This window comes from Lepidochelys kempii, chromosome 4 (genome assembly GCF_965140265.1).
Source record: "Lepidochelys kempii isolate rLepKem1 chromosome 4, rLepKem1.hap2, whole genome shotgun sequence".
In the NCBI taxonomy this organism is placed as follows: domain Eukaryota; kingdom Metazoa; phylum Chordata; order Testudines; family Cheloniidae; genus Lepidochelys; species Lepidochelys kempii.
In genome coordinates, this window is record NC_133259.1 from 13,522,370 (window position 1) to 13,546,681 (window position 24,312).

Here is a 24,312-nt window from a genome sequence, read left to right on the forward strand (position 1 = left end):
TGAACTGACTTATTACTGTATCCAACTGCTTAATGCTTCCGGCAGGCTGGGTTTTTCAGGTTTGTAGGTGGTTATTAACAGATGTAAGATTAACTGCTAAAATGCCTAGAACTTGTATGGGTGGTTATTTTTTTATACTATTGTTTAAATCTAAAGCTAGATTAAAAATAAAAAAAAAAAAAACAGTTACCCTTCCCTCCATGTCCCCAGATCTTAGCCAGCACCAGCAGAGGCCCATTCCCTACCTGCTCTCAAACCTGGATCTCCTCTAGAGCGGAGTCATGCTATTGCTAGCTACGTGGACTTTTTGCCATCCTCCCTCACTCCAACCTCACAAATACACACTTTACAGCTGGGGCCTCACAGGAACTGAGGGGAGTCAGGTGCCCAAATCTCTGGACCAACTCCCCACCCAAAAGCTTGCCCATGGTTAGGCTGCTGATGTGCCAGGACCACATGCTGATCAGTATTGCCTCATTGTTTCCTTGTGTTCCCCGACTGTCGTCTCCAGTCCTACACTTCGATAGTAAGCCCCTTGGAACTAGGACTGTCTTGTTCTGTGTTTGTACAGTGCCAAGCACAATGGGGCCTGGGGATCGTAGGTGCCGACTGCAACACAAATAATAAATAGAACCCCACTGAACACTCCTTAGGTGCCTTTGAACACCCATCGTATTACATTCTGGGCAAACTCAATGCTATTAAATTTTTATGTCTCAAATTCAGGTAAATTTTACTGGTTGAAATTTAGTCAGTGAATTCCTGGGTTTTGTTCTTTCCCCATTTGATTTTTCTTCTTCTCTTTCCAGGCTCTTCTGCGAGAAGCAGTAACCTTTATCAGGACTGGCATACTTAAAGGGCAGCTACAGCACTGCGGAATTAGGACCAATATCCAACCTCGGGTACACTGGTTTTACACTGGTGTAACTCCACTGATTTCAGTGGGGTTGTTTCTCAATTGCACCAACGTGAAATCGGATGCAGGCATCTCTCTGAAGTCTCCAACAGTGCTAATTTATGTTTAGTTCCAGTTTAGTGAAAGCTACAAAATTCATAAGCAGTACAATTTCCTTTTTGTGCATGGCCACATTTGGAAACAGACATCTGGAGAGGCAAAAAGTACTATTTTGCACTTAGAGCATTCCATCCAGAAATCTCTCAGGGCTTTACAAAGTTGGGTAAAGATGATAATCTCCATTTTGTCTTGTCCAAGGTGACATGACAAGGCAGTGGGGAAAAAATGGGAATGAACTGAAGACTCCTGATTCCCATTGTCATGAGGAATGGAAAAAGAAAACAGAACAAGCAGGGAAAGGAAAAAGGAAGATGAAATGGCATCAAGTTTCTAAAAAAAAATTTTCCTGGCCCATGAACGTAACTGCCACAGAGAGGGTTACTTGTTAACGAGAAAACTAACCTCTGAACTTTCACCTGACTAAACTTTCACCTAACCATCATAAGCAATATACATACACTATTTTACTGTGTGTGTGTATATATGTATAATTTATGTGAACAAACAACTTAATAGTGCTAACAAAATGCAAAGTGGTCCTAAACACACAAGCCAGATGACTCTTCAAGACTGAAAAACCCCTTTAACCTTTGGTTTAGAGCTATCAAACACAGGCAGAGTCAGTGTGTCACAAGTCAGAAAAAGGAAAACTGAAAGCAATACACATTGTCAGGGACTGGGGCTTTCCAAAACATACCCGGACAGAAATTCCCACCAAACTGCGGCAGACTGCAGTACACATATGTTACACCTTTATCATACACTATTTTCAAGGATCTAAACGGGGGGGGATTTTTGGCCTGAGGGCCACATCAGGTTTTGGAAATTGTATGGAGGACCGGTTAGGGGAGGGGGTCGTGGCCCAGCCCCCACCTCCTATCTGGCCTGCCCCTCTTCCCCCAGACTCCTGCCCCATCCAACCCCCCAGTTCCCTGACAGCCCCCCCCCGAAACCGTGCCCCATCCACACACACCCCTCTCCATGTCCCAGGACCGCCCCTGGAACCCCTGAACCTGACTGCCCCCTGCCGCCCCATCCAACCCCCCTCCTTCCTGACTGCCCCTCCCGGGACCCCCGCACCCATTCAACCCCTGTTCCTGCCCCGACCCCATCCACATCCCTGCCCTCTGCCCACCACCCCAAACTCCCCTGCCCTCTGTCCAACCCACTCTGCTCCGTGCCCCCTTACCACACTGCCTGGAGCACCAGGGGCTGGCGGTGCAACAGCTGCGCTGCCCGGCGGGAGCCAGGCCACGCCGCCATCACCATGCAGCACAGAGCACCGGGTCAGGCCGGGCACTGCAGCCGCACTGCCCCAGGAGCTCACAGCCCCGCCGCCCCGAGCATGGCGCCGGCGGTGAGGTGAGGCTGTGGAGGAGAGGGGGCAGCAGGGGAAGGGCCGGGGGCTAGCCTCCCCGGCCAGGAGCTCAAGGGCCGGGCAGGAGGGGCCTGCGAGCCAGATGTGGCCCGTGGGCCATAGTTTGCCCACCTCTGATCTAAACTAGAGCACAATAAGGTCTAGAAAGTGTGTGTGTGTGTGTGTTTTCCCCCTTTAGAATTTAAAAAACAGCCAAGAACCTAGCTGAACTTTCATTAGTAGGAAAAAAACAAGAAATATACTTTCAGTTTTGATCATTAGATTTTCCTTGTGTGTTTCTTCATTTGGAAACCAGAGTACCACGTCAAAATAGAGTTTATACTTATAACAGGCAATGAAAATTAAGTGCTCACAGAGTCCCAGGATTGGCTATCCAGTACATCTTAGATTTTCTGAAGGTCAAGGGAGACAAATGATTTTGTGTTATTGGATGTTTCAGGCTATTGAGAACATTTTCAATGAAGTGAATAGATGCTAAGGAATAATATCCCTGTTTCAGATAACAGGGGGGTTAGGGTAATAATATGGGTTGAACTTTATGACATGAAACAGTGCCAAAATGAGCACTGATAAAATGAAATGATCTGTGACAGTCTGAAGTCCAGTGTCTCATGAACAATAAGCACTAGAAAAGAATATTTTATACCACTACAAAGCTGGTTATCAGTTACCGAGTACCTATAAAAATTGTGTAGTTTTACATGTCAGCATGTGCTCGCTCTCTTTTTATTCATTTAAATCTAATTACCATGTATTTTTACCCCCACATGCTTAAATTTCAACCTGATTTAGTAATTATTTTCTCTGGAGTCGCTAATGCTAGAAAACAACATTTCATATTGTGTCAAAGCAGTCTGGCATTCCAGCTGATAGAATCATGTGTGAATTGAAGTATGGAAAGATGCAAGATAATCATTAAAATGATGTGATTTTAATGACCTACCAAGATTGGAAGTGCTTGGATGGACCAGTACAAAAACCCTTTCAAGGCCAGTAAACTTTTCCAAGCATGAATCCTAACTCAGCAATCAGAATGAAAAAAGTCAACCTTATGTGTAATGGCATTATAGCATAGTAGAATCCCAAACCTGAATCAGTCAATTCTGAAACTAGACTTTCTACTGAAAAGTAACACTGTAGGATTTTTGCAGATACCACAAATATTAATCAAGACTGTTTCCATGACTTTATACCACTCTGACCTTTCACAGAATCTGGTAACGCTGCCTCCCCGTTTTCATATCTGCAGATGGCCAGACACATTACAACGTCAAATTAATGTCACTGACTACGTACCTATCCTGTGGGTAGCTGAGTACCCTTCGCCCCACTGAAGTCAACCTCACAGGACAAGGTCCTGAAATATCCACTGACTAACACAGAAAAGTTCCAAAGACGACCCAGAGCAAGACTGCAGCCATAGCAAGGTGTAAAGACTGAATTCAAACAACCACTACCACCTAAACATACCATGGTTGGAGAACCTGTACTTCAGTGGGTACTAAACCAATTTTACAATGCAATAGTTGTTACAAAGAACAACTGATGCTTTGAATGCAAATAACCAATTCTTGGGCACATCTGTAATTAAGTGCCCTGGATATTGTCTGCACAGAGATACAGATCTGTGGCTACAATACTGGTTTCCGGTAAATATTTGAAGTCAATGGAAGCTACTGAGTGCCCGCACTCCTGTGTTTTCTGTGTACCAAGCTAAGCAAGGATGGACCTTTTTCCCTTCCAGAGCCCATCAATACTGTTCTCTCTCTGTGTCAGCCACAAAGAGGCCCAAGAGTAGGACTTGATGCGCTCCCAGCCTCTAGGAGTAAAGAATGGGAAGGTCCAATCCCTCACCCTGACACTGGGATATTTTGTTTTAAATCAAACTACGCCGGTACGTAGCACGCAGGCCATTCATAAACAAATATGCTACGTGGGGTTTTTCGATACACAGAACACAAGCGGGAACTCACTGTTTACCAATGCCAATTCTGTGCCCAGTTCTGCCATCTTTAGTTACACTAAGTAATACACTACTCTGAAATCAGTGGGACTACTCGTGGAGTAGGGTATTATTCACGATGCCAGATCCTCAGGTAGGGTAAACTGGAGTGACTCCATTTAAGTCAATGGAGTAACACCAATATACGCTATCGGAAAATCTGGCCCAATATGAGTAAGGGTGGCAGAAAAGGCCCTACGTTTGAAGAAGAAAATTCAGAAGGGAGTGACCGCACACCAAGCTAATGTCAGCAGTAACACACAGACCAGCAATAGGATGCTTCACGTAGAAAATTGCCCAGGATTTCAACAACAATATATTGTAAGTCAAACTTAACCTAACACAATTGAGTTGCCTTTCAAACTGACTGTATAGCAGCAAACGTGTATTAATTATCAGGGCAATTCACAGTGTCAGTTTAATAAAACCAAATGTGTGTGAGTACTTCTAGAAGAAATAGCAGTGATTTAACACTGTATTCCGTACACCACGTTCTGTACCTCAGACTGTGGGTATGTTCCTGAAACAAAGCATTAGTCACTACATTGAATTAAAGGTTAACCTCCCTCCCCCAGGCAGTAGGATCACTTCTCATGTAACGGGTTCAGTTATTCACTGAAAAATATGCCAGAAAATATTCCCATCGAGTAAAAAAATGTACATAAGAGACTTTACCTGATTGGGCTGAATTTTGGGCATATGCACTTTCCACATCTGAGCTTCTCTAGAGATTGCCGTCTCCAAGAGGAGAGACAATCTCTGGCTCTCCAGGGACCCCGAAAACTTCATGATAATCCTTGGATCCGCCTACCACCCAACTGGATGCAGCTACCTGCAAAAGCAAATACAAACCAGTGACACAACTGTGTCGGGCCTACGTATTTAAATCAAGAATGAAGACCGCTACAGCTCAAGAGTTGCACAGAATGGAACTACGTACACATCAAGGATAAAGACAAGAACAATTTACCATTCAGCCCCCGACAAATATTTGAAATGAATGCTTTAAAAATTATATATATGGTGAAAATGAGAGGACAAACAGCAGTGACCATTAAATGCAATTCTGTCTACCAAATACTTTGGATGATTATTAAAAACATTTTATAGATAGATCATAAAGTAGATTAAAGTCTGGGCACCACTGTGAGGCACTACACCCAGACACTAGGATCTTCCTAAAGCGGTTAACATGATAATCAAACTGCTTTAACCAATCAGTACTCCCATCAAGAACATATTTAGAAAGAAAAATCGTATCTGAGATCCATTGTCAGGAATTCTTGATGCTTACACACTGCTCCATAGACATGGTCTATTGTGTAAATAATGCACTACTGAATTTAGGAACAGATCCTGAAAGCTGATCCACAAGGGCAAAACACCCAACATCAGCTGGATTCCTAAGTCACTTCAGCACTTTTGAAAGTTTTACCCATAATGAAAGGAGTACTTGTGGCACCTTAGAGACTAAGCAATTTATTTGAGCATAAGCTTTCGTGAGCTACAGCTCACTTCATCGGATGCAGTTTTCACGGTATGCATCCGATGAAGTGAGCTGTAGCTCACGAAAGCTCATGCTCAAATAAATTGGTTAGTCTCTAAGGTGCCACAAGTACTCCTTTTCTTTTTGTGAATACAGACTAACACAGCTGTTACTCTGAAATTTACCCATAATGTGGTTTATAATTCACAGAAATTGAAACTGGCTTCACATACCCTGCAATGATACCTAGGAGGACAGGAAAGCTATTCTTGGATGTAATTAAAGTAGGTTAGAGTCAACAACTGTGGAGGGGAACTTGACTGAACATGTCAATTTTTAAGGCCATATCTACACTAGGGAACATTTTTAAAATACAAAAAACCCAACCAGTGTTTATTCCAAGGCAGCTGAACCTGTGTTACCCCTACTGCAGACCAGGCTCCTCTAACCTGAAGCCACCCATCACTAATTCCAATTCAGCTGGAGCATTAGTGGGAATCTATACAAAACTCATTAGCACAGAAAAGGCATAAATGCCCTGCAATCTAGATAATCAAGGAGGAAAATTTTCCCACAGAAGCCTACAGAATTTAGGAGCACAAGTCCCATTTACCTGTAAAATCTTCCCACAAATGCACCAAGTAAATAAATGAAAAGGGGTTGGGGGGGGACATAGAAGCATGCCCTCTCCTTCAATAGCTTTCAGAACTAAAACTTAGATGTTATTTGTTACAATTTTAAGCAAAAAAAATTGTTTTTTAAATGGACCCTCTAATATAGTTGAATCAGAGAAAAGATGTTTTCAAGAGAAAAAGGATTTAAGTTTGTTATTTAAGTCAGCTAGATATCACCAGCCACTTTTTGTGAGCACAGATTTCTTGATTGTACTAAGGCAGTCAGGCAAAACGATTCATGCTGTAAATGTAAGTCCATGGGAAAGTATTTAAACTTTGAACTATTTGTGTGCTCTCTTGTGAAATCTGAAACACGATACGGAGGAGGCTGGCCAGGCTGTTTACAAAGACTGCAGTTCTTAGATTTATGAATATAATGTAGTTCATGCTTCTGTCAAATTGTACAGTAAATAAGATACCCTGCTACTATTTCCGTCAACGTAACAGCACAGGTAGCAACGACAAGAGAAAATTGGTTCTCCCAGACCAAAAATGGTTTTGTTCGTTTTTTGTTTGTTTGTTTTAAAAAGGCAGATTCAGTACGCTGTATCACAAATTTAAGGGAGACTAAACCAAGTTTTTTAATCTGTTGCTAAGATTCCTGCAGTTCTTAATAGGTGCCATTCACCCCACTCGGACTTATGCACAAGGCCTAAACATCTCTTCAATCCCACTTAAGCCCTCAAGTACAGTTTAAGTGATGTATACACCTTGTGTGATCTCTGTGCATAGGTTGAATTTCACCTCTTCTGAGATTCTTCCAAAACAAGCGCTTCAAAGTGAAGCGAACAAACTAAACCCCCAGCTTGTTAGCCAACCCTATGCCAGCCTAATACTAGAGTAACGAACCAGAGTGACAATGGATGGAGCGATTTCCAGATTCAAGTTCCCAGTGAATATTCTAAACCAGGGGTTGGCAACCTATGACGCAAGCCCATTTTTAATGGCACGCTGCTGCCTGTCAGGGTCCCGGCAGGCAGCAGCGTGCCATTAAAAATCCAGCCTGGCCCAGCCCGCTCTTCTCCGCTCCCTGCCCTCTCCCGCGGGGGCAAGGGGCAGAAGCTTGGTCCTGCCGGCTCCCCAGCCTCTTCCTGCAGTGTGCTGCGTTCCTACCCCTCCTCCTCTCCGATCAGCTGATGAGCTGAGTCAGCATGCTGGGGGGAGGTGGGGGGGGCAGAGAAGAAGCAGGGGCAGGGCCTTGGGGAAGCAGGGCATATCCCCTCCAGCCCCGTGCCGTGAGCAGCCCACGACCCCAGCCCTCTGCCCTGACCCACCCCCCCCCCCCACACACACACACAAAGTCCTCTGCCCTGAGCCCTGCACACCCTCAAGGCCCCTGCCCTGAGCCCTGTATCCCCCTCACACACCCCCAGCCCTCTGCTTGACTCCTTCACCCCCCCAAGACCCCAGCCCTGACTCTGGATCCCCCACACATGGCCCCAGCCCTGACTCTTGCACCCACCCCCACCCTGAGCACCAAACGGGAGCTCCTGCACCTTCCCCCACACACACATTCCCACCTGCAACCCTCCCACCAAATGGGAACTGCCCAGGTAAGCACTCCACACCCAAACCTCCTTCCCCAACCCTGAGCCCCCCCTCATTCTAGCTCCAGGCCAGACCCTACACCCCAACCCCCAGCCTGCTCCTTCACCCCCAGCCCTGTGCTCAGTGCACTCCCACCCTCAGCTCAGTGCAGAGAGAGAGAGGAAGAGATGGCCAGAACCAGGGAGAAGGTAGGTACCCACTGTATGTGGGCAGGGCTGGGACCCCAGACCGGCAGCGGGCTGAGCGGGTCCGGCAGCCAGGATCCCGGCTGGCAGGAGCCAACAGATGGAACCCCTGAGCGGCAGTGGGCTGAGCCGCTCAGGCCACTGCCAGTCTGGGGTTCTGGCTGCCAGCCCCTTGCCAGCCAGGGTCCCGGCCGCAGGCCCCGCTCAGCCCACTGCCGGCCTAGGTGAACAGAACCCCAGACTAGCAGTGGGCTGAGTGGGCTGGCGGCGTAAGATCAACATTTTAATTTAATTTTAAATGAAGCTTCTTAAACAATTTTGAAAACCTTGTTTATTTTACAATACCAGAATAGTTTAGTTATATAATATATAGACTTAGAGAGAGAGAGAGAGAGAGAGAGAGAGAGAGAGCGCGCGCTTCTAAAAAACATTAAAATGTGTTACCGCATGTGAAACTTTAAATTAGAGTGAGTAAATGAAGACTCAGCACACCACTTCTGAAAGGTTGCCGACCCCTGTTCTAAACGAATTCAAAATACTTTAAAATTTATGAAAAATACCGGATATTGGCTTCTAATGGATCAGCTGAGGATTTACACAGAATAAATCTTTATTTAAGTGCAGTACCCTTTTACCATTTTCACAGGGGAAAGTTTCCTTTTAAAAGCAGAAGGGAAGTTGCCCTGTTACATTCTCTGGGTTTGTTCCATGTGGGTAACTGCTGTACTTCTCATTTACTGCTTTTTCACAAGTACCTCTTCTCAGGGGGAGACAACAACAAACCTCACTAACACCAGGATAAGTCAGGAGTAATTCCACTAGAGTTACCCAGCTGTAAAACTAGTGAGAGATCGAATCAGGCCTGTAGACTTAATTCACACGGATGGGGTTCAATCCCACACCCACTGGCAAAACTCCCTCCGACTTCAAGGTTTGCAGAATTGGAACTGCTGGTTCCAAAAATATAGACCTGGGGCCTGATCCACCCTTGCCTTTCACAGTCATTCACACCTGCACAGATTGGGTGTATAACACCAGCAAGTCACAATAAATGGTCTTCGACACTCACTTTGCACAGGTGTGTGTGTGACAACACAAGGGTCCAGGCAGGGGAGAATCTAGCTTCCTATATTGGTGGCTGATGACTACATTTAGGAAGCACGTTACAATAATTTAGGACCTGATCCAACTGCAATTAGAACAAGCCAATGGAAATACTCCCTTTAATTTCAACACCCGTTGGATTTGGTCCTTACGAACAGATTTAGATAAAACATAACACTAGCTCCCACGTCACAGAAATCATTCTTCCACACCTCCTAAATAAAATTGGATTTTTTTCAGGGACTCCACAGCACAGCAGCTGGACATAACTTATTTTCAAATTCAATTAGACCCTTAGGAGTTCAGTTGCTATGTAACTGCTAAGTAATGAAACATTCTTTACACAGGTAATCCTAGCTGGGTAACATCCAACAGGATATCAACTGCAGCCTGTCAGACTGCACTGTAGGGTACAGAATTGGAAAAGACTGTAATTAAAGGCTTATGTGAACACTTAACTTTATAGGAGATAAAATAAGTACACGGGGAAAAAAAAGAGAATGAACGAGGCAGCGGGGGACGGGACAAGCAGTGCTTTTAGGATCTGATCCAAAGCCCACGAAAGCCAATGGAAAAACTTCACCGTCTTCCATTGGTTTTAGATCAGCCCCCTAAAGCACTGCCTAAACTCTGTTCTTATACCTCAAACCAGCAGCATCAAAGGCGTGAGTCCTGGGAACAAAATTCAAGGGCTGTTTTGGAAGCACAGAGGTCCTTTCTCCTCATGCTTCACAAGAAGCATGAGTGAACGTTACCCTGAACATCATGTCCCTTTATTTAAAATATTTGTGAATATCATACCTTGATTTCCTAGCACAGAAAACATAATTAGCCAGGCCTTAAACTCCAGACCTAAAATATCAAAAGGGGCTACAGATTTCAAGCAACAGTCAATCTTTCACGATTTTACTCCTCCAGTTATTTTGTTTAATATACACAATTCAGGCCATAACAGTCAGCTTTGATAACACAGGGCTCGATTCTGTTCCCATCACAGTTAATGGCAAGCCTCCCATTGTCTCTAATGGCGGAAGGTCTGGAATGCTTACAGATTTTTTTCCACTCAAGGCTGGATTCCATCCTTCAGAAGAAAAGGAGCACACACTTTGGCAAATCTTTGGATTCTAAGGAAAGCAAAATCTATACTCTTTTCTAGGCTGAGTTTTGAAAAAAAGTTAGTTTATACCAGCAGTTGTCAATTGTTTTTCCTATATCATGACCAAAACACCCACTCCAACAATGTTTACAGCACAAATGGATTTCACTGCACTCTAGTCCAGTCACTCACTCTTGCCTAACCTCTTCTTTCAAAGGTCACGCTTTAAAGTGTGCTCCCAACCCCTTTGCACAAAGAAACCCTGAGCCAGTATCTCCTCGTTCCTCTCATGAGGCACTCTACACAGGGATTCTTCTGAGACAGTCAGTGCTCCCACTGGTCTTCCCACTCCCGGCAAGAGATGTTTCTATGGGCACTACAGATAAAAGAGTGAGGAAGTAACTGATGCAAGAGAAGAAAGCAATGGACTCAGAAGAGAACGTTTCTTCCTTTCAGCCCCCTTTTCTCCCAACAGTGACGCCTGGTTGGTGAAAAAAGGTCCAGCTCTTGCAACAGAAGGAAGCAGTCAGCGAGGGAGTGTATCGCATAAGATTTTGAGAGTAGTACTGGTCCTAGGGCAACGCAGGGCAGGCCAATCACTGCCTCTCCTCATAAGAAATCAACTGATGCAATGCAAGAGTCACACTGCAGTGTTTAAAAAAAAAAAAAAAAAAGCACAATTCTGGCTGCCCAAAGAGAGGTGTCTGACCCACGTCTTTAATAAATGTAGCAGACAAGATTAGCAGTGGGCTGAGCATTAAAACCTCCTATTGAACCAGGAGAGTCTTAACAGCTTAGCGCAAACATGACCAGGTTATATCATACATGCCTTCATTTCTCTTTGACTACAACAGTCAATATGTAATGGAATGTAGGCTAGGTATATTTTTATAGATATATTTTACACACAGTTACACAAAAGGCACTAATATATTGTATGCTATCATACACCCACTTGATCATGATTCACTTTTTGTATTGCCTTTTTCCACTGTATACAAGAGAATGCGACAAAATGTCAGTATGAAGACTATTTTCATAATTCTATTGTGGGCTTGTAATGTAGTGATACTTGGATGACTTATCCAATAGAGACAATTACAACAATTAATATCCATGCTGTGTCTTTGATGGATGAACAAACTACATACATGAACGAAAAAGATCTATTGGTCATTTTATAAACCCAGACTTCAAGGGAAAGTCATAAACCCACCCTAGAGGGTTGACTCATCCCCAAGAGTGTAGAGGAGGGGCAATTTGAATCTCTTCCCCCAGCTGAGTGGGCACCTACACCTGAGGGAGGGAGGGAGGGTTGACCAATACATGCTGGGGTTATACTTTATTCACATTGCATATAACTACTATGCATTAAGCCCACAATATCAATATAACATTATACTGTGTATATATTTCTAGCTGTTACATGACCTGAATCAGCCTATGCCTTTTTATAATCCTGTTCACTTATGCTAAGTATCCAATAACACTTTACAAAACTGAAGTCAGCTTTGGCATTAGAAAATAGGTAACTCATCAAAGGCAAAAGTACATTAATGTCCTACCCTGGTACAAGCCAGGGAGGTACATTCATGGACCAGAGCGTGAAATGCTAGTCGCCAAAACAAAGATAAGGAAGATACAGAACAGGTTAAGGAGCTGGTAGGAACTGGTGGGGTGGATTTGAGTGATGTGTAAAGAGTTTTGTAACTTGTAAAATCATCCTCTAAAAAGCATTAGCTGAAATGTGTCACTTCAGAAGCAAACCTTCTTGGTAAGCTGAATTCAACAATGCTACACAGGATAGGTTCCTGGAAACTGGCATCATATTGAACTTTTCCTGTACTATTCCATTATTGACTTTTAGCAATAAACCTCACTGATACGGGTTATCTGGTCTCTTGAGAATATTTAATTATGAACCAAAGTGTGACCAAGCCCTTGACAATACAATTTACCAGCAGGAGTGAGGAGGAGCAAGAGGTTAACGATTTATACAGAGGCAGCTGCTCCATTGCACAGAAGCACCAGGTGAACAGAGAGAGCACCTGTACCTCACTGAATAGCTTGACAGCAAAGGACTGAGGGACACTTTCAAAAGTGCCCTGAATTAATAACACAGGTGCAGCGAAGAAGGGTTAAATACCTCTGAGAATGTTGAATCTAGAGCCACCACTGGGACTAAGAGAAGGGGGGTGGAAAGTCAAAATTTGCCAAATGGAAGAGAGACATTTCGTTTCCAAACTCAGGAGGTAAATAAACTGGAAATGGGACAGGAAAAAAAAACTACAATAAAATTAAGCCCTTGAAAGTGTCCCTGTAAGCCAAAGTGGCACATAACCTTTGCAAAAAGAAAAGGAGTACTTGTGGCACCTTAGAGACTAACCAATTTATTTGAACATGAGCTTTCGTGAGCTACAGCTCACTTCATCGGATGCATACCAATGAAGTGAGCTGTAGCTCACGAAAGCTCATGCTCAAATAAATTGGTTAGTCTCTAAGGTGCCACAAGTACTCCTTTTCTTTTTGCGAATACAGACTAACACGGCTGTTACTCTGAAACATAACCTTTGCAGCACTCAGAGCACCATGGGCAACTTGCCAAGGAGCCTGAAGGCTGAAACTAACTTGCATATAAATTAACATAGATTTTAACCAGATACATTCTCACTTAAAGAAAAAATTATAGAGCATTGCAAGCATATACTATGCTTTACAAAGCACACAGACCAAATACACATGAAAAGGCTGTACGGGAAGGAAACAAACGGAAAGAGTGGAACTGCTTCTTTGAATCCAGCTTTATAAAAAAGTCGGGCTGGAGCCCATTAGGCAACCCTGTTGTTTTTATGTGCTCAGATTCGTAACAGACAAGCTCCCTCCACAAAAGACACTTTCCAAGGTCCCACCAGTGGTAATACTATCTGTACCACATCCAATTAAATGTGTGCATGCATGCACCTGAGGAACTATTATGGCAATTGGGGGGGGGCGCGAAGGAATGGGAACCTAGAGCGGACAAACTGGCTTGCCCAAAATGTCAGCCTTTGTAGGCAGTTGGATATCTGTCACCACAATCACCATAGAAATTCAATAAACTTGGATCAGGGTGGATTGGACCACTGTAAAGCATTCAACTCCAGATTAATTTTGGCCTCCGCTTTCGTAGCGTTAGAATAAAATGGCTCCTTTAACAACTAGACTGATTTCTCTCCTTCCTCCTCCTCTACCCCCACCAAATCTTGGAAGTTTTTTAATTACTGCTCAAACATCTAGCAGCTTCTTAATCCATTCAGCATAGGCTCAACTGGCCACAGTCATATTTCTTGAGGAATTGCTGGCAAGTTGGAAAGGGTGAAAGTCAGCTGTGTGAAACCTTCAGTTTTGTTCTGAAGGCTGCTTTCTTCCAAACAAGGTCATAAGTTGGTGATTCTTGCCCTGAAATTAGAGGTTCAAGTCTTTTAGAGGTGATGCCTTCTCCATGTGTTCCCTCATGGCCACATGTCCCTCTGCCACATCCTCCCTCTTCAGGGCCCGTTACAGATTCCACACAGTCTCTCTCATGAGCACCATCGCCCTCCACCCGGGGCTGAATAATGATCACACGCAGTTCCAAAGAGTCCTTCATGTCCACAGAATAAAGTCGTTTCCTGAACCTGAAGGGTTTTGTTGTACCAATAAAATAAAAACCAGCAGGATCTTATTAAAGGGAAAAAGGCAAAATACCACATTTATTGTGAATACAGAAAGAATCATAGTAAGCAGTTAGTTATAGCTATAACATTCCATTCATACACATACACATACACATACACATACACACACACACAGGTTCTGCAAGGTTGTTATCATAGTTACCAGCCTTAGAGTTGCTCATGCCAAGTCACTGGCCAGGTGGCCTGGACATGAGGAGGGAGCAGGGCCTTGTCAGATGCTCATCTGATGCTCCTGGAAGTTGGTTTGCAGAATCAGACCCCAAAGTTCTCACTTTTTAGAGTCTATTTTTATAGGAATTTCTTCCTATGCCAGTCTATGGGAATTGCTTCATCATGCTGTTGCTGAATCAATCAGCAGATAGCACATTCCCGACGACTCCAAGATGTTATCTTGTTCTTTGGTTCTCCCATTCTTGAGGCTGTTGGGTGGATTCCAGTCTGCCCTCCGGGGGGGGGGGGGGGGGTCGTCTGGTTATTTCCACTTGACGCCTTCTTCAGCCGATGGACACTGGATTCTTAGGCTGGCACCTCCCTGATCATTCAGTTATTATCCACACCAAGCATCCATCCACATACATCCTCTATCTCTATTTTAATCACAATTGTTAATACAACAAAAGGGTGGGGAGTCTCTGGGTGCTCTTTCTGTTGTTAGAGTTTTGCTTTGAGTCTCTCTCTCTTGTGAATTGCTTTGAGAACAGACTCTGTCTTAGAATGTACTAACACAATTAGCAGCTTGCAAGTTTCACACATAGAGGGAGAGAAACAGTACCAAAAACCAAGAGACCTCTTAATTAGTAATACCCTGGAATTTAAACTCTGGGGAATCAAACTCATTTGTGATTTTAATACAGAACTTCTTTAAGATGATCCAACAGTTTCACTTATCTCTGGCTCTTCACTTGTCTCTTATCTTCTGGCTTTATGACCATTACAACATAAATTGATATGTAACGGACAAACTATACAAAGTAAATATCCTTAAACCAAACTAGTAAGCTCTCAAGCAGTATTCTTCTTACTGTGCCAGTCTGTAAATTCCAACCAGCAATGGAAATATTTTTGTCCGGTTTGTGTGTGTACAGTGAAAAACAACATTTACTGACATTACCTAAAAATCAAATCCTTTCAAGCCTAGTTGTAAGTATTTTACAGACATGAGTAGAATGCGATAAGCACATTGATAGATAATGTTCTAGATGGTCATAAATCAAGATTACAAGCAACCAGTTAGACTAACAACCTATGACAACTGTTGGACTCTAAAACAATTGATTAATCAACTATTAAAACATCTTCTGTTTACAAAAGAGTTCCCTTATGAAAAGGGGGACTGTGCGGTGGGGGGGGGGGGGGAATATCCATGCTGCAAAACTTTTCAAGAAGGCAAAACAGAACAGTGTAACAGGGTAACAAGGGTCTTCAGGGTAACAAGCTTCGGGATAAGAAGTCTTACAAATAATTAAAAAGAAGACAGGCATGGTTGGCAGTAGCCCTAGACTTTTAGGAACAAAGCATCAGCCATTTTTAGAGATGAGGAAGAATGTTGAATCCCAGGTCCACCCACACGTATTCAAGGCAGGACTGCTGAGGACAGTAGTAAAAAGTTGCCTTTGTTCTGCTCACCCTCTTTCTACAGGCTGGCCTGTAGAGACAGGAAATAATTTGATAATGGTATAAACCAGTGGCAAATTTAGTCACAATTCCTTCTCCTGCACTGCTTCTAAGTCAGTACAAACACCCCCGCTTACTGTGGGCAACATGTAACTCACCGTTGAGATTAGCTGCAGCTGCAAAATTTATGCCCCCGATGCTCATTTTTTGACGAGTTTTGCTTTTAGGTTTTGGTTTATTTGTACCCACATTCAAAGCAAAACCACCACCTCCTTCCACTCACACGTTAAGCAATTCCCCCCCCCCCCAAGCTTTGCATGAACTGCTACAAACCAAAACACGGTTGAATTTTACACTGCACCGTTGAGCTTTACACTGCCCTTATTTTATATGTCTATACGTTGTTACACATACAAGATGCTGTTTGAGATGTAAACTTTTATGACATTAGACTGTGCCCGTTTACTGGGCCCAATCCTGCAATTGTGGGCACTCAAATCTCATACACTAGTTAGCCTGACTTCAGTGCATGCCACGGACTACAAAGTCAGGATTATGTACATTTATTATTGCGGTAGCACCTACTGTGCCAGGCACTGTACGAACATAACAAAGATACGATCCCTGCCCTGATGAGCTTACCATTTACGCACAGGACTATAGATAAAATGTGGATACAGACAGGGAACCCTAGGAAATAAAACTGTTGTGACATATAAAAAACACTTTTTATTCCGGTACTAGTCAAAATGAAAGGCAAATATGAGGCAGCAACTGCACCATACTGAGCAAACTGTATACACCCTTACACCAACACAACCCATTCTCTTCAGTCTCAAGACAACAGCTGCACCGGTTTAACATGTGGCTCATTACAACTAGGGACAGCATACACCTTCTGTACATGCTAAAGCACAGAGTGCCTAAGTTAAAACATCACCACACAGCATTATGAAATGGCTCTTTGCTCCCCTCATTACAAACATGCTAATGCAGCAGATGCAGAGTCCAAGTCACCTCTCAGTGACACCAATCTAACTCACTGACTTCACTTACGTTACTTCTGATTTACACTGATGTAGATGTAAGGAGAATCAAACCCACAAAGATTGGGTAGTATATTTAGAATAAGGATCACTGGCTTTCACATTCATAAAATGCTAGTTTTTGATGTTTGTTTGTTACACATTCAGAAACAAAAATACTCTGCATTGCTTTACAATACAACCATCCAAACAAGAGGAGTGCAATACAGCTGCAGCTAGATACACATGGAACAGATTGAGCAACAGCTCCATTTTTTTGCAGCTCTAGCCAGTCATTAATATAATTGAACAGCGACAAAACAAAATTGGGTAAAAAAATTACTGTTCTTAAGTCTTATTTCTGACCAATTATGTTGTTTCTCTAACACCCACACGTGCACACAGAGCAATTACAATAATTTGGTTCCCCTTGACAACTGCGAACAGGATGCTAAGAGAAAGCAATCACCACCAGCCATTTATTAAAAACAAAACTAAACATGTAGTGAGTCCGATATTTCACAGTGCACACTCAGAACACCTTCAGAGATAGCTATCAGAGATTACTGCTAACTTGTGGGTGCAGTTTAAGGCACTAAGAGGAGACAATTATAAGGAAATGAGAAATAAGCCACTTTTGGAACAACAGATCAAGTAGGAGATAAGGTACAGAAGATGTAGAACAGCATTCTTAGGCTCTGAGGGTACCATGCCCTCCTCATCATTAACTGAAGACAACCCAGTATTGCAAAGTTAAATCGTCTGCAAGGATCATGTGTTCTCTGTCTAGACCAGTGGTTCTCAAACCTTTTTTTTTTAAAAAAACGGGTGATCTCTTTCACATAGCAAGCCTCTGAGTGCAACCCCCCTTACAAATTAAGAATACTTTTTTACATATTTAACACCATTATAAATGCTGGAGGCAAAGCGGGGTTGGGGTGGAGGTTGACAGCTCACAACCCTCCATGTAACAACCTCGTGACCCCCTGATAGGTTCCGACCCCCAATTTAAGAGCCCCTTCTCTCCAAGATGCCAATTAGAGAATGTAAATTATACAATTCCAAGTGTCCACTAATACAGGACTGTACAAGCACAGTTCTGGCTCTTCTCTGCAAACACCTGCCAAATTGGTGTAAATTTCAGTGTTAAGATGGCCCTCCTGTGCTGGTTGGTCCTGGGGCATCTGCACAGGTACTCATGTCAGAAGCGCAAGTAACTCAAGCTGAGAAGGTCTCATGAAGCCACCAATGGATCAGAGTAAGTATTAAAACACCTGGACTATTCTATCCCCAGAATGCCCACGCCACAGCTCAGAGGAGGTAAACTCTGCAGATTTGGGGAGTGCCAGCCTTTGCGTCTTGGAGTTCCCTTTCTGCTTGCTTTGCAAATGTTTAGTCTGAAGTCGCCATTTGTTCCCATACACTCGGTTACAGCAGTACGTGCAGTTCTCTGTTCCAAATGTTTGCGTGCTTCCCGTTTTGTTTCACCAATAAAGAACAAGCTACAGCTGATGGTGAACTTGTTTATAGTAGTTTGATCCTTCAAGAACAGCGACCATCAGCTGGACGGTAGTACTTACAGAGAACAATCTGAGCACTTAAAATTCAAACTGTATTATGAAAGTAAAGCCTCAAGATTCTTGGGACCAAGTTCTCAGCTGGTGTAACTCCACTGAAGTCAACAGTTACATCAGCAGAGAATTTGGCTTGTGATACAAAGGCAAAAATAATGTCACCATGGCACAGAACCTCTGGCAAATGGTTTAATTCAGCACCTCCCTTATCAAGTTAAAGAAAAGAAACATCTGATCTCTAGACTGATGAGCAAAACTGACTATTTGCCGTAACATGTTACTCATGAGTGAGCTTTTAGACCAGTTTATTGCATACTGTTACCAACTGCAGCTTTCCATTATGGTTAGTAAGACAGCACATCAATAACATCTGCAGTTAGTGAACAAACAGGAAAACAAGAGACTTGAGAAGCCTGAGATTTTCTTCCCATCTGATCCACCTCTAACCCACGGGTTTTATCATTTGAAAAAACAGACATTTTTAATTGGTATTTGAAAAAACCTCTCTTAACTTCAGTGAAACTAGATGTCTGTGGAGCTCAAGCATACCTTCTTTGTGGCCTGCCTGAATTTTCAATTCACCCTCTATTCCATTCAGAGCCAGTTACATGGTTACAGCACTTATGGCTCTGACATCTCTGGCCCCACCGAAACTCCTGAGGGAGGGCCTAAAAAATCCTTCAAACCCTGTAAGCAGACAGGTGTGGCCTAGACACTCATTATTTTGCCTTCAACCAAAGACAACCCAGTATTACAAAGCTAAATTGTCTGCAACGATCAATTCAAGGGGACTTTTAGAACATGCGACCATGTTTCATCCAACCAGATTGTATTTATAAATCCTAGAATATAAAAGACTAGTATTATTCTTCTGGAATTTGAATGGTGGGACAGAGATCACAAAGTTTAGCACTTACAGGTATAACTATTAAGTTTTTCCAACCATGAGGGTTCTCAACAAAAATTTTGGTGGCCTCAGAGTGTGGCCACAAAGTCTTACTGGTGGCCGTGCTGACAATTTTTCCTAAAATATTTAATTAACTTTAGGAAAAACAAATAAACATGCACATACACATGTCCAAGACATTGTAATTTATTCACATAGGAATTTGTTTTTGCAGACTCAATAAAAATAATGTACAGTTGTCTTTTCTTTACTGGACCTAAACAGAATAGAAACACAAATAAGACGCTTTGCACATTCTTCTCTTTGTTGTTGTTTCTTTTGCTTTTTTGGGTTTTTGTTTAAGGCTTGCTAGCTAGTAAGTCTGTTGCTGTAAAAAGTGATATTATGTATGTTTGTTAATATCACTCTTCACAGCAGACTTACTAAGCCCCAGTAAGCCTGAGGGCAAATCAAACCCTAGACAGGGAGGTGGGCAGGGAGGCTTCAGGGGCCAGAGATGATGGGGAAGGGGGGGAAAGAGAGTAAGGCCTGTGGCTGAAGCCTGGAACCAGAGCCTGCCACTGCATGGACGGAGCCCAAAGTCTTGCAGCCAAAGCCTGCCCACCCACCCCCGCCACTCCAGGGCTGAAGCCCAAAGCCAGAGATCCACCCAGGAAAGTGAGGCATTTACCAGCTGCCTGCTCCACCAGCTTCCGTCTCTCTGGAGGGGGGCCAAGCCCAACCCCTGCTAGCAGCCATGGGAGAGGGACCACTGGTTTTTCCCCCTCATCACAGTCCAGCAGGCTGTGGCCGCAAGAAAAGCCCCCTGGTGGCCGCATGCGAGAAACGCTGGCTTACAGCACAACCATTAATAATCTGCAGCAGGCTTCATGCCCATGATGCACTTCCCAACAAACTACAGAATGCAAATGCTCAGCAACGACTTTTACGATTCAAACATCAGTATGTAAATTCTCTAGCCAGAGAAAATAGTATGATATGGATAGCTATTAGGAATCAGCAAAGTTTAAACCTGGTATCAATTACTTTTGCCCCTGAAAAATTCGTTTTGTAGATCTCCACCTACGGGAATTATTCTGACATCATATAAGAATTTTGTAAACTTACCACGAATTTCCCTTTTCCGTGTATTTATAAAAAAAGCCACACCTATCTTTGCAAACCCTAAACTGACACTGACGTTTCCCCCTCTGTAGAATTTTTAGCAACGGGTTGAACACTTAGTACAGTGGAAATGTTAGGAGAGAGCACCACATCCAAAACCTTGACAACTGGAAAAATGTATTCAATCTCCCCAAAACAATCCTTGCACGGGACTAAAAGCAGTTTAAGAACAGTACAAGCACCTCAACATTACTATAAACTGAATGATGATTAGGTCATAATCAAGGCCTTAAAAAAAAATCTACTTGCCAATGACAGTAGCAACAGGGACTCGTGCCCAGATCCTCAAAGGTATTTAGGATCAGAGCCTCAGTCCTCCACTGCTGAGGTTGGTGGACAATGGGGAGAAAGAACAGGGCTGCCCTCCACAATTCATTTCCTACCCCTGCTCTTTCCTTCCAAGACCCCCAGTGAAATTTACAAGCATCTGGTCAGTTCTGCTGCCCTTCAGAATTTGACAATGAGCAGAAGGGGAAGCATGAGCTAGTGACCTGAGCAGAGCCAGAAACTCCTGAGGGCTAATCCCAGCTCTGCCAGTGCTGTGTGTGATCTCGTGAAAAATCATTAAAACCTTCCATCTCCTCTTTCAGTATTGTTAACTCCATTTTACTAATTAGCTACTGTTTACACACGGCTTTGGGGAAAAAAAATCTAAATAAGGCCACCAATAAAAGGTACACTTCTAAAGTACCCAACTTTCTTCTTCAATATAAGACTTTCTTGTGTAAAAATGCTATCTAGCAGAGAAGTTTTCATGATCAGCACCTCTGACAAAATATTCATCAGCTTTTTGGAACTTCAGAATAGTAGCAGCTTCGATGCAAAATGGTTTATATGTTTTAGGTTTGTTTGGGTTATTTGAAATACCTTCTATCCAAGCAGTGCAGCATCTGAAGTTTCAGAGAATAAGGGAGAAACTGAACTTTCCCTACAAGAATTAAAAATCAAAGGTAAAAGAAAAGAAATCAATACATGGGCCTGATTCTCCTCTAATCAGATGAACTCCTGAGTTACACACGTGTAAGTGCCAGGTAAATCAGGTCAAATATCTTTAATAAATAATACCACTACCCAATTCCTGCATAGTGCTTCATCAGGAGACCTCAAAACACTTTACAAAGACTGTACAAATACTGAGGCAAGCAGAGGTGAAGTGACTTGCCCAAGGTAATACAGCAGGCCAGCGACAGACCCAGAAATAGCATCCTCATCTTCTGAGTTGCACTCCAGTGCTCTATGCACCACAATATTCTGCTTCTAAAAGCAGCTGAATACAGTATAAACCAAAAGGATTAAACCTGCAAAGATACATGCTTTTAAGGACTCCAGTCTGGTACCAGGTCAGGATTAGTAACCAGAGCCACAGTGAACTGTTAGGTGCAGAGATGCAAAGAGAAGGATTCTTCCGTGGAAGGAAATCTCCCACGGGGGATTCTGAGCTGCTGAGTTCCACTGACTGAGCATTTCTCCGTTGTGGGAGTAAGTACATTTTTTGTTTCTCATCACTGCCACTACACAAGGAAACCAGGCAATCAAAGGACACTGGAAGACCCAGCCCTCAAGGACAGAAGGATGACAGGGAAGAAAACAATTACGTGGGAGATTTTCCAAAAGGCATGAAGGGAAGTTAGGTACCCCATTGCCATTAACACCTTTGAAAGTTTATCCTATAATTAAAATAAATAAATAAAAAGCCTAGACAAAATTAGTGGCACCAAAACTCAAAGCATGTTTAGAGTTCTGAAATGTATCTAAAACATATCTTTTTAAAGAGATTATTTGTATAGTTTGAGTTATTTTAGTAGCTATGAAAATTATTATTAAAACGTGCAGGCAAATTGCATTGCAGTCCTAGTTAAAGATGCCAGATTGCCAGCTCTGGAGACCGAAGCCAGTTATTTGTTCATAGAACAGATACAGCACTTGTACCTGTATGTTTTCTTCTATTGCCTCAACCCATACTCACACAACGCTCCCTGAGAAGCGAAAAGATAAATGGACCATAAAGATCCAACTATCAAATCCAGACTTCTGGGAACATGTACAAAATAGATCATTAAGAACTATACAATGCCAAACGAAAACACCCAAGACTTTCCCCAACACTCAAGCCTAGAGAAACAGCTTAAGATCAATACATTTGGACTTGGGAATTCCAAAGTCATAGCCCCTCACAGAAACAGCCCAGCTGCCAGCCCCATCAATGACTTCAGAAGATAATACCGTGGCTGCTGAGTGCTGCGATCAAACAAGGAGAGAGAGTCTCTGAGGTAGCCAGGACACAACCCATTTAAGGATATACAGGTTAAAACCTGCACCTTAAATAGCATTTGGAATCAATGGTTAAGCAGTACAGATCACAGGTGTGACAAACTCTGGATGAGAGCCACCACTTCACAAGAGGGCAGCTGCATTCTGCACAAGCCATAATGAAGTAGTCCCAAAGGAGGATTAAGTTAAAGATAATTAAGATCCCTGTATTCCTGAATAAAAGCATCCACACAGTGTTTAATGCGCACTGACTTTACACCTTTAATTCACTTGCCTTAACTTTCCCGAGTATAGCCCTGCTGTGTAGGTCACATTTCAGCCCTAGCCTCTTCAGATACTGCTAGCAAAAGGGACAGTGAGAATGCAAAAGACACCACCACCAGACCTGGCTCTACTTAGACATCTGCACCATGCTCATCAACATAGGATCTGAGCACCTACTTCAAATCAGACTTGTCTGCTGTGAGCTGAACTGTGACCACCAAACTCATTTCACCTTGGCCACTTAACAACCATTAGTAATATCTTTCAGTCCCTTCCAATCTGGGCTGGATTCTTATATACCAAGTCTGTCAGCCATTGCCACTCTGACCCAAACCAACCCATCCCTACACTTCCACCCTTCCCTATCCCTCAGAAAGCCCTTTTGTAACCAAAGGCCAGATATGTGGATATTTGCAATGGAGACATAGTTATTAACAATGTGAATTGCAATAGTACTAAGGGCCATGGACCAGGAACCTATAGTACTAGGCGCTGTCCAAACACAGACCAAAAAGCCATTTGCTACCCCTAAGTATTTACAATATTAAATCTCTAGCTGCCAGCAAGGCCCCATGGGGATTCACCCCAAAAGAAGAGAGGGGGTGTTATTGCAACAAGCCCCCATTCATGGTTCCCACCAGGTGTCAGGAGGTGGATATTGCTTTAAATTTTAATGCCCACCCCAAACTCCATGAGCAGGAGCCACAGCTGGGAGACACTTGTATGCATATCCTGAAGCCATCCTGGCCAGACCCCATCCCAGACAGCACTGCTATGCAGGGGGCCAGCATTAACCCCACCTGGATACAAGGGAAATCCTAGGGGTTTTGTAGTGCCATTTCCCCTCCCTCTGACTTTCCATCTTGAAGGCCTTCACCAGGGTGCCCTCCAGCAGCAGCTGGAACAGACACAGGAGAGTATTTAGCCCCAGATAGTGCAATCTATACGCCTTCAAATAGCTACAGTGCAATATTTTTTTGGAAAGGGCATTTAAGTGACCCAATGGATTTATACTAGCAGAGAAACATTTCATGCAAATGTCTCAGGTGTTTAAAATTAGATCCCGAACACACAAAAGGCAAGAATCTGTATGAATATATAAGGGCCAGATTAAGATCAGTCTCTTAATGGAGCCTTTCAAACCCCAGCTAAGAGAAAGTTCCAAATTTGGGGTGCAGGGCAATTAAAAGCACACACCCCAGAATGTTGAACTCCTACTGGGAAAAGCCAATAGATTAGCTTTGCAGAGTTCTAACCCCACGCTCATTCAGACACAGCATGTCGGAGCA

The 24,312-nt window shown here is 43.2% G+C and overlaps 1 protein-coding gene across 3 annotated transcripts in view; it reads right to left on the reverse strand.

Moving 5' to 3' along the window:
• CCNI (cyclin I) overlaps nucleotides 1-24,312 on the reverse strand; it is a 51,624-nt gene that overhangs the window by 24,736 nt on the left and 2,576 nt on the right. For 2 of the 3 annotated variants that reach the window (XM_073340442.1, XM_073340444.1), the window contains exon 2: nucleotides 5,071-5,227. The exons of the other annotated variant lie outside the window; for it this stretch is intronic. In XM_073340442.1, the coding sequence (XP_073196543.1) occupies nucleotides 5,071-5,184 (114 nt within the window). In that variant the 5' untranslated portion in view covers nucleotides 5,185-5,227. The remainder of the gene's footprint in view (nucleotides 1-5,070; nucleotides 5,228-24,312) is intronic. 3 annotated transcript variants of the gene reach the window in all.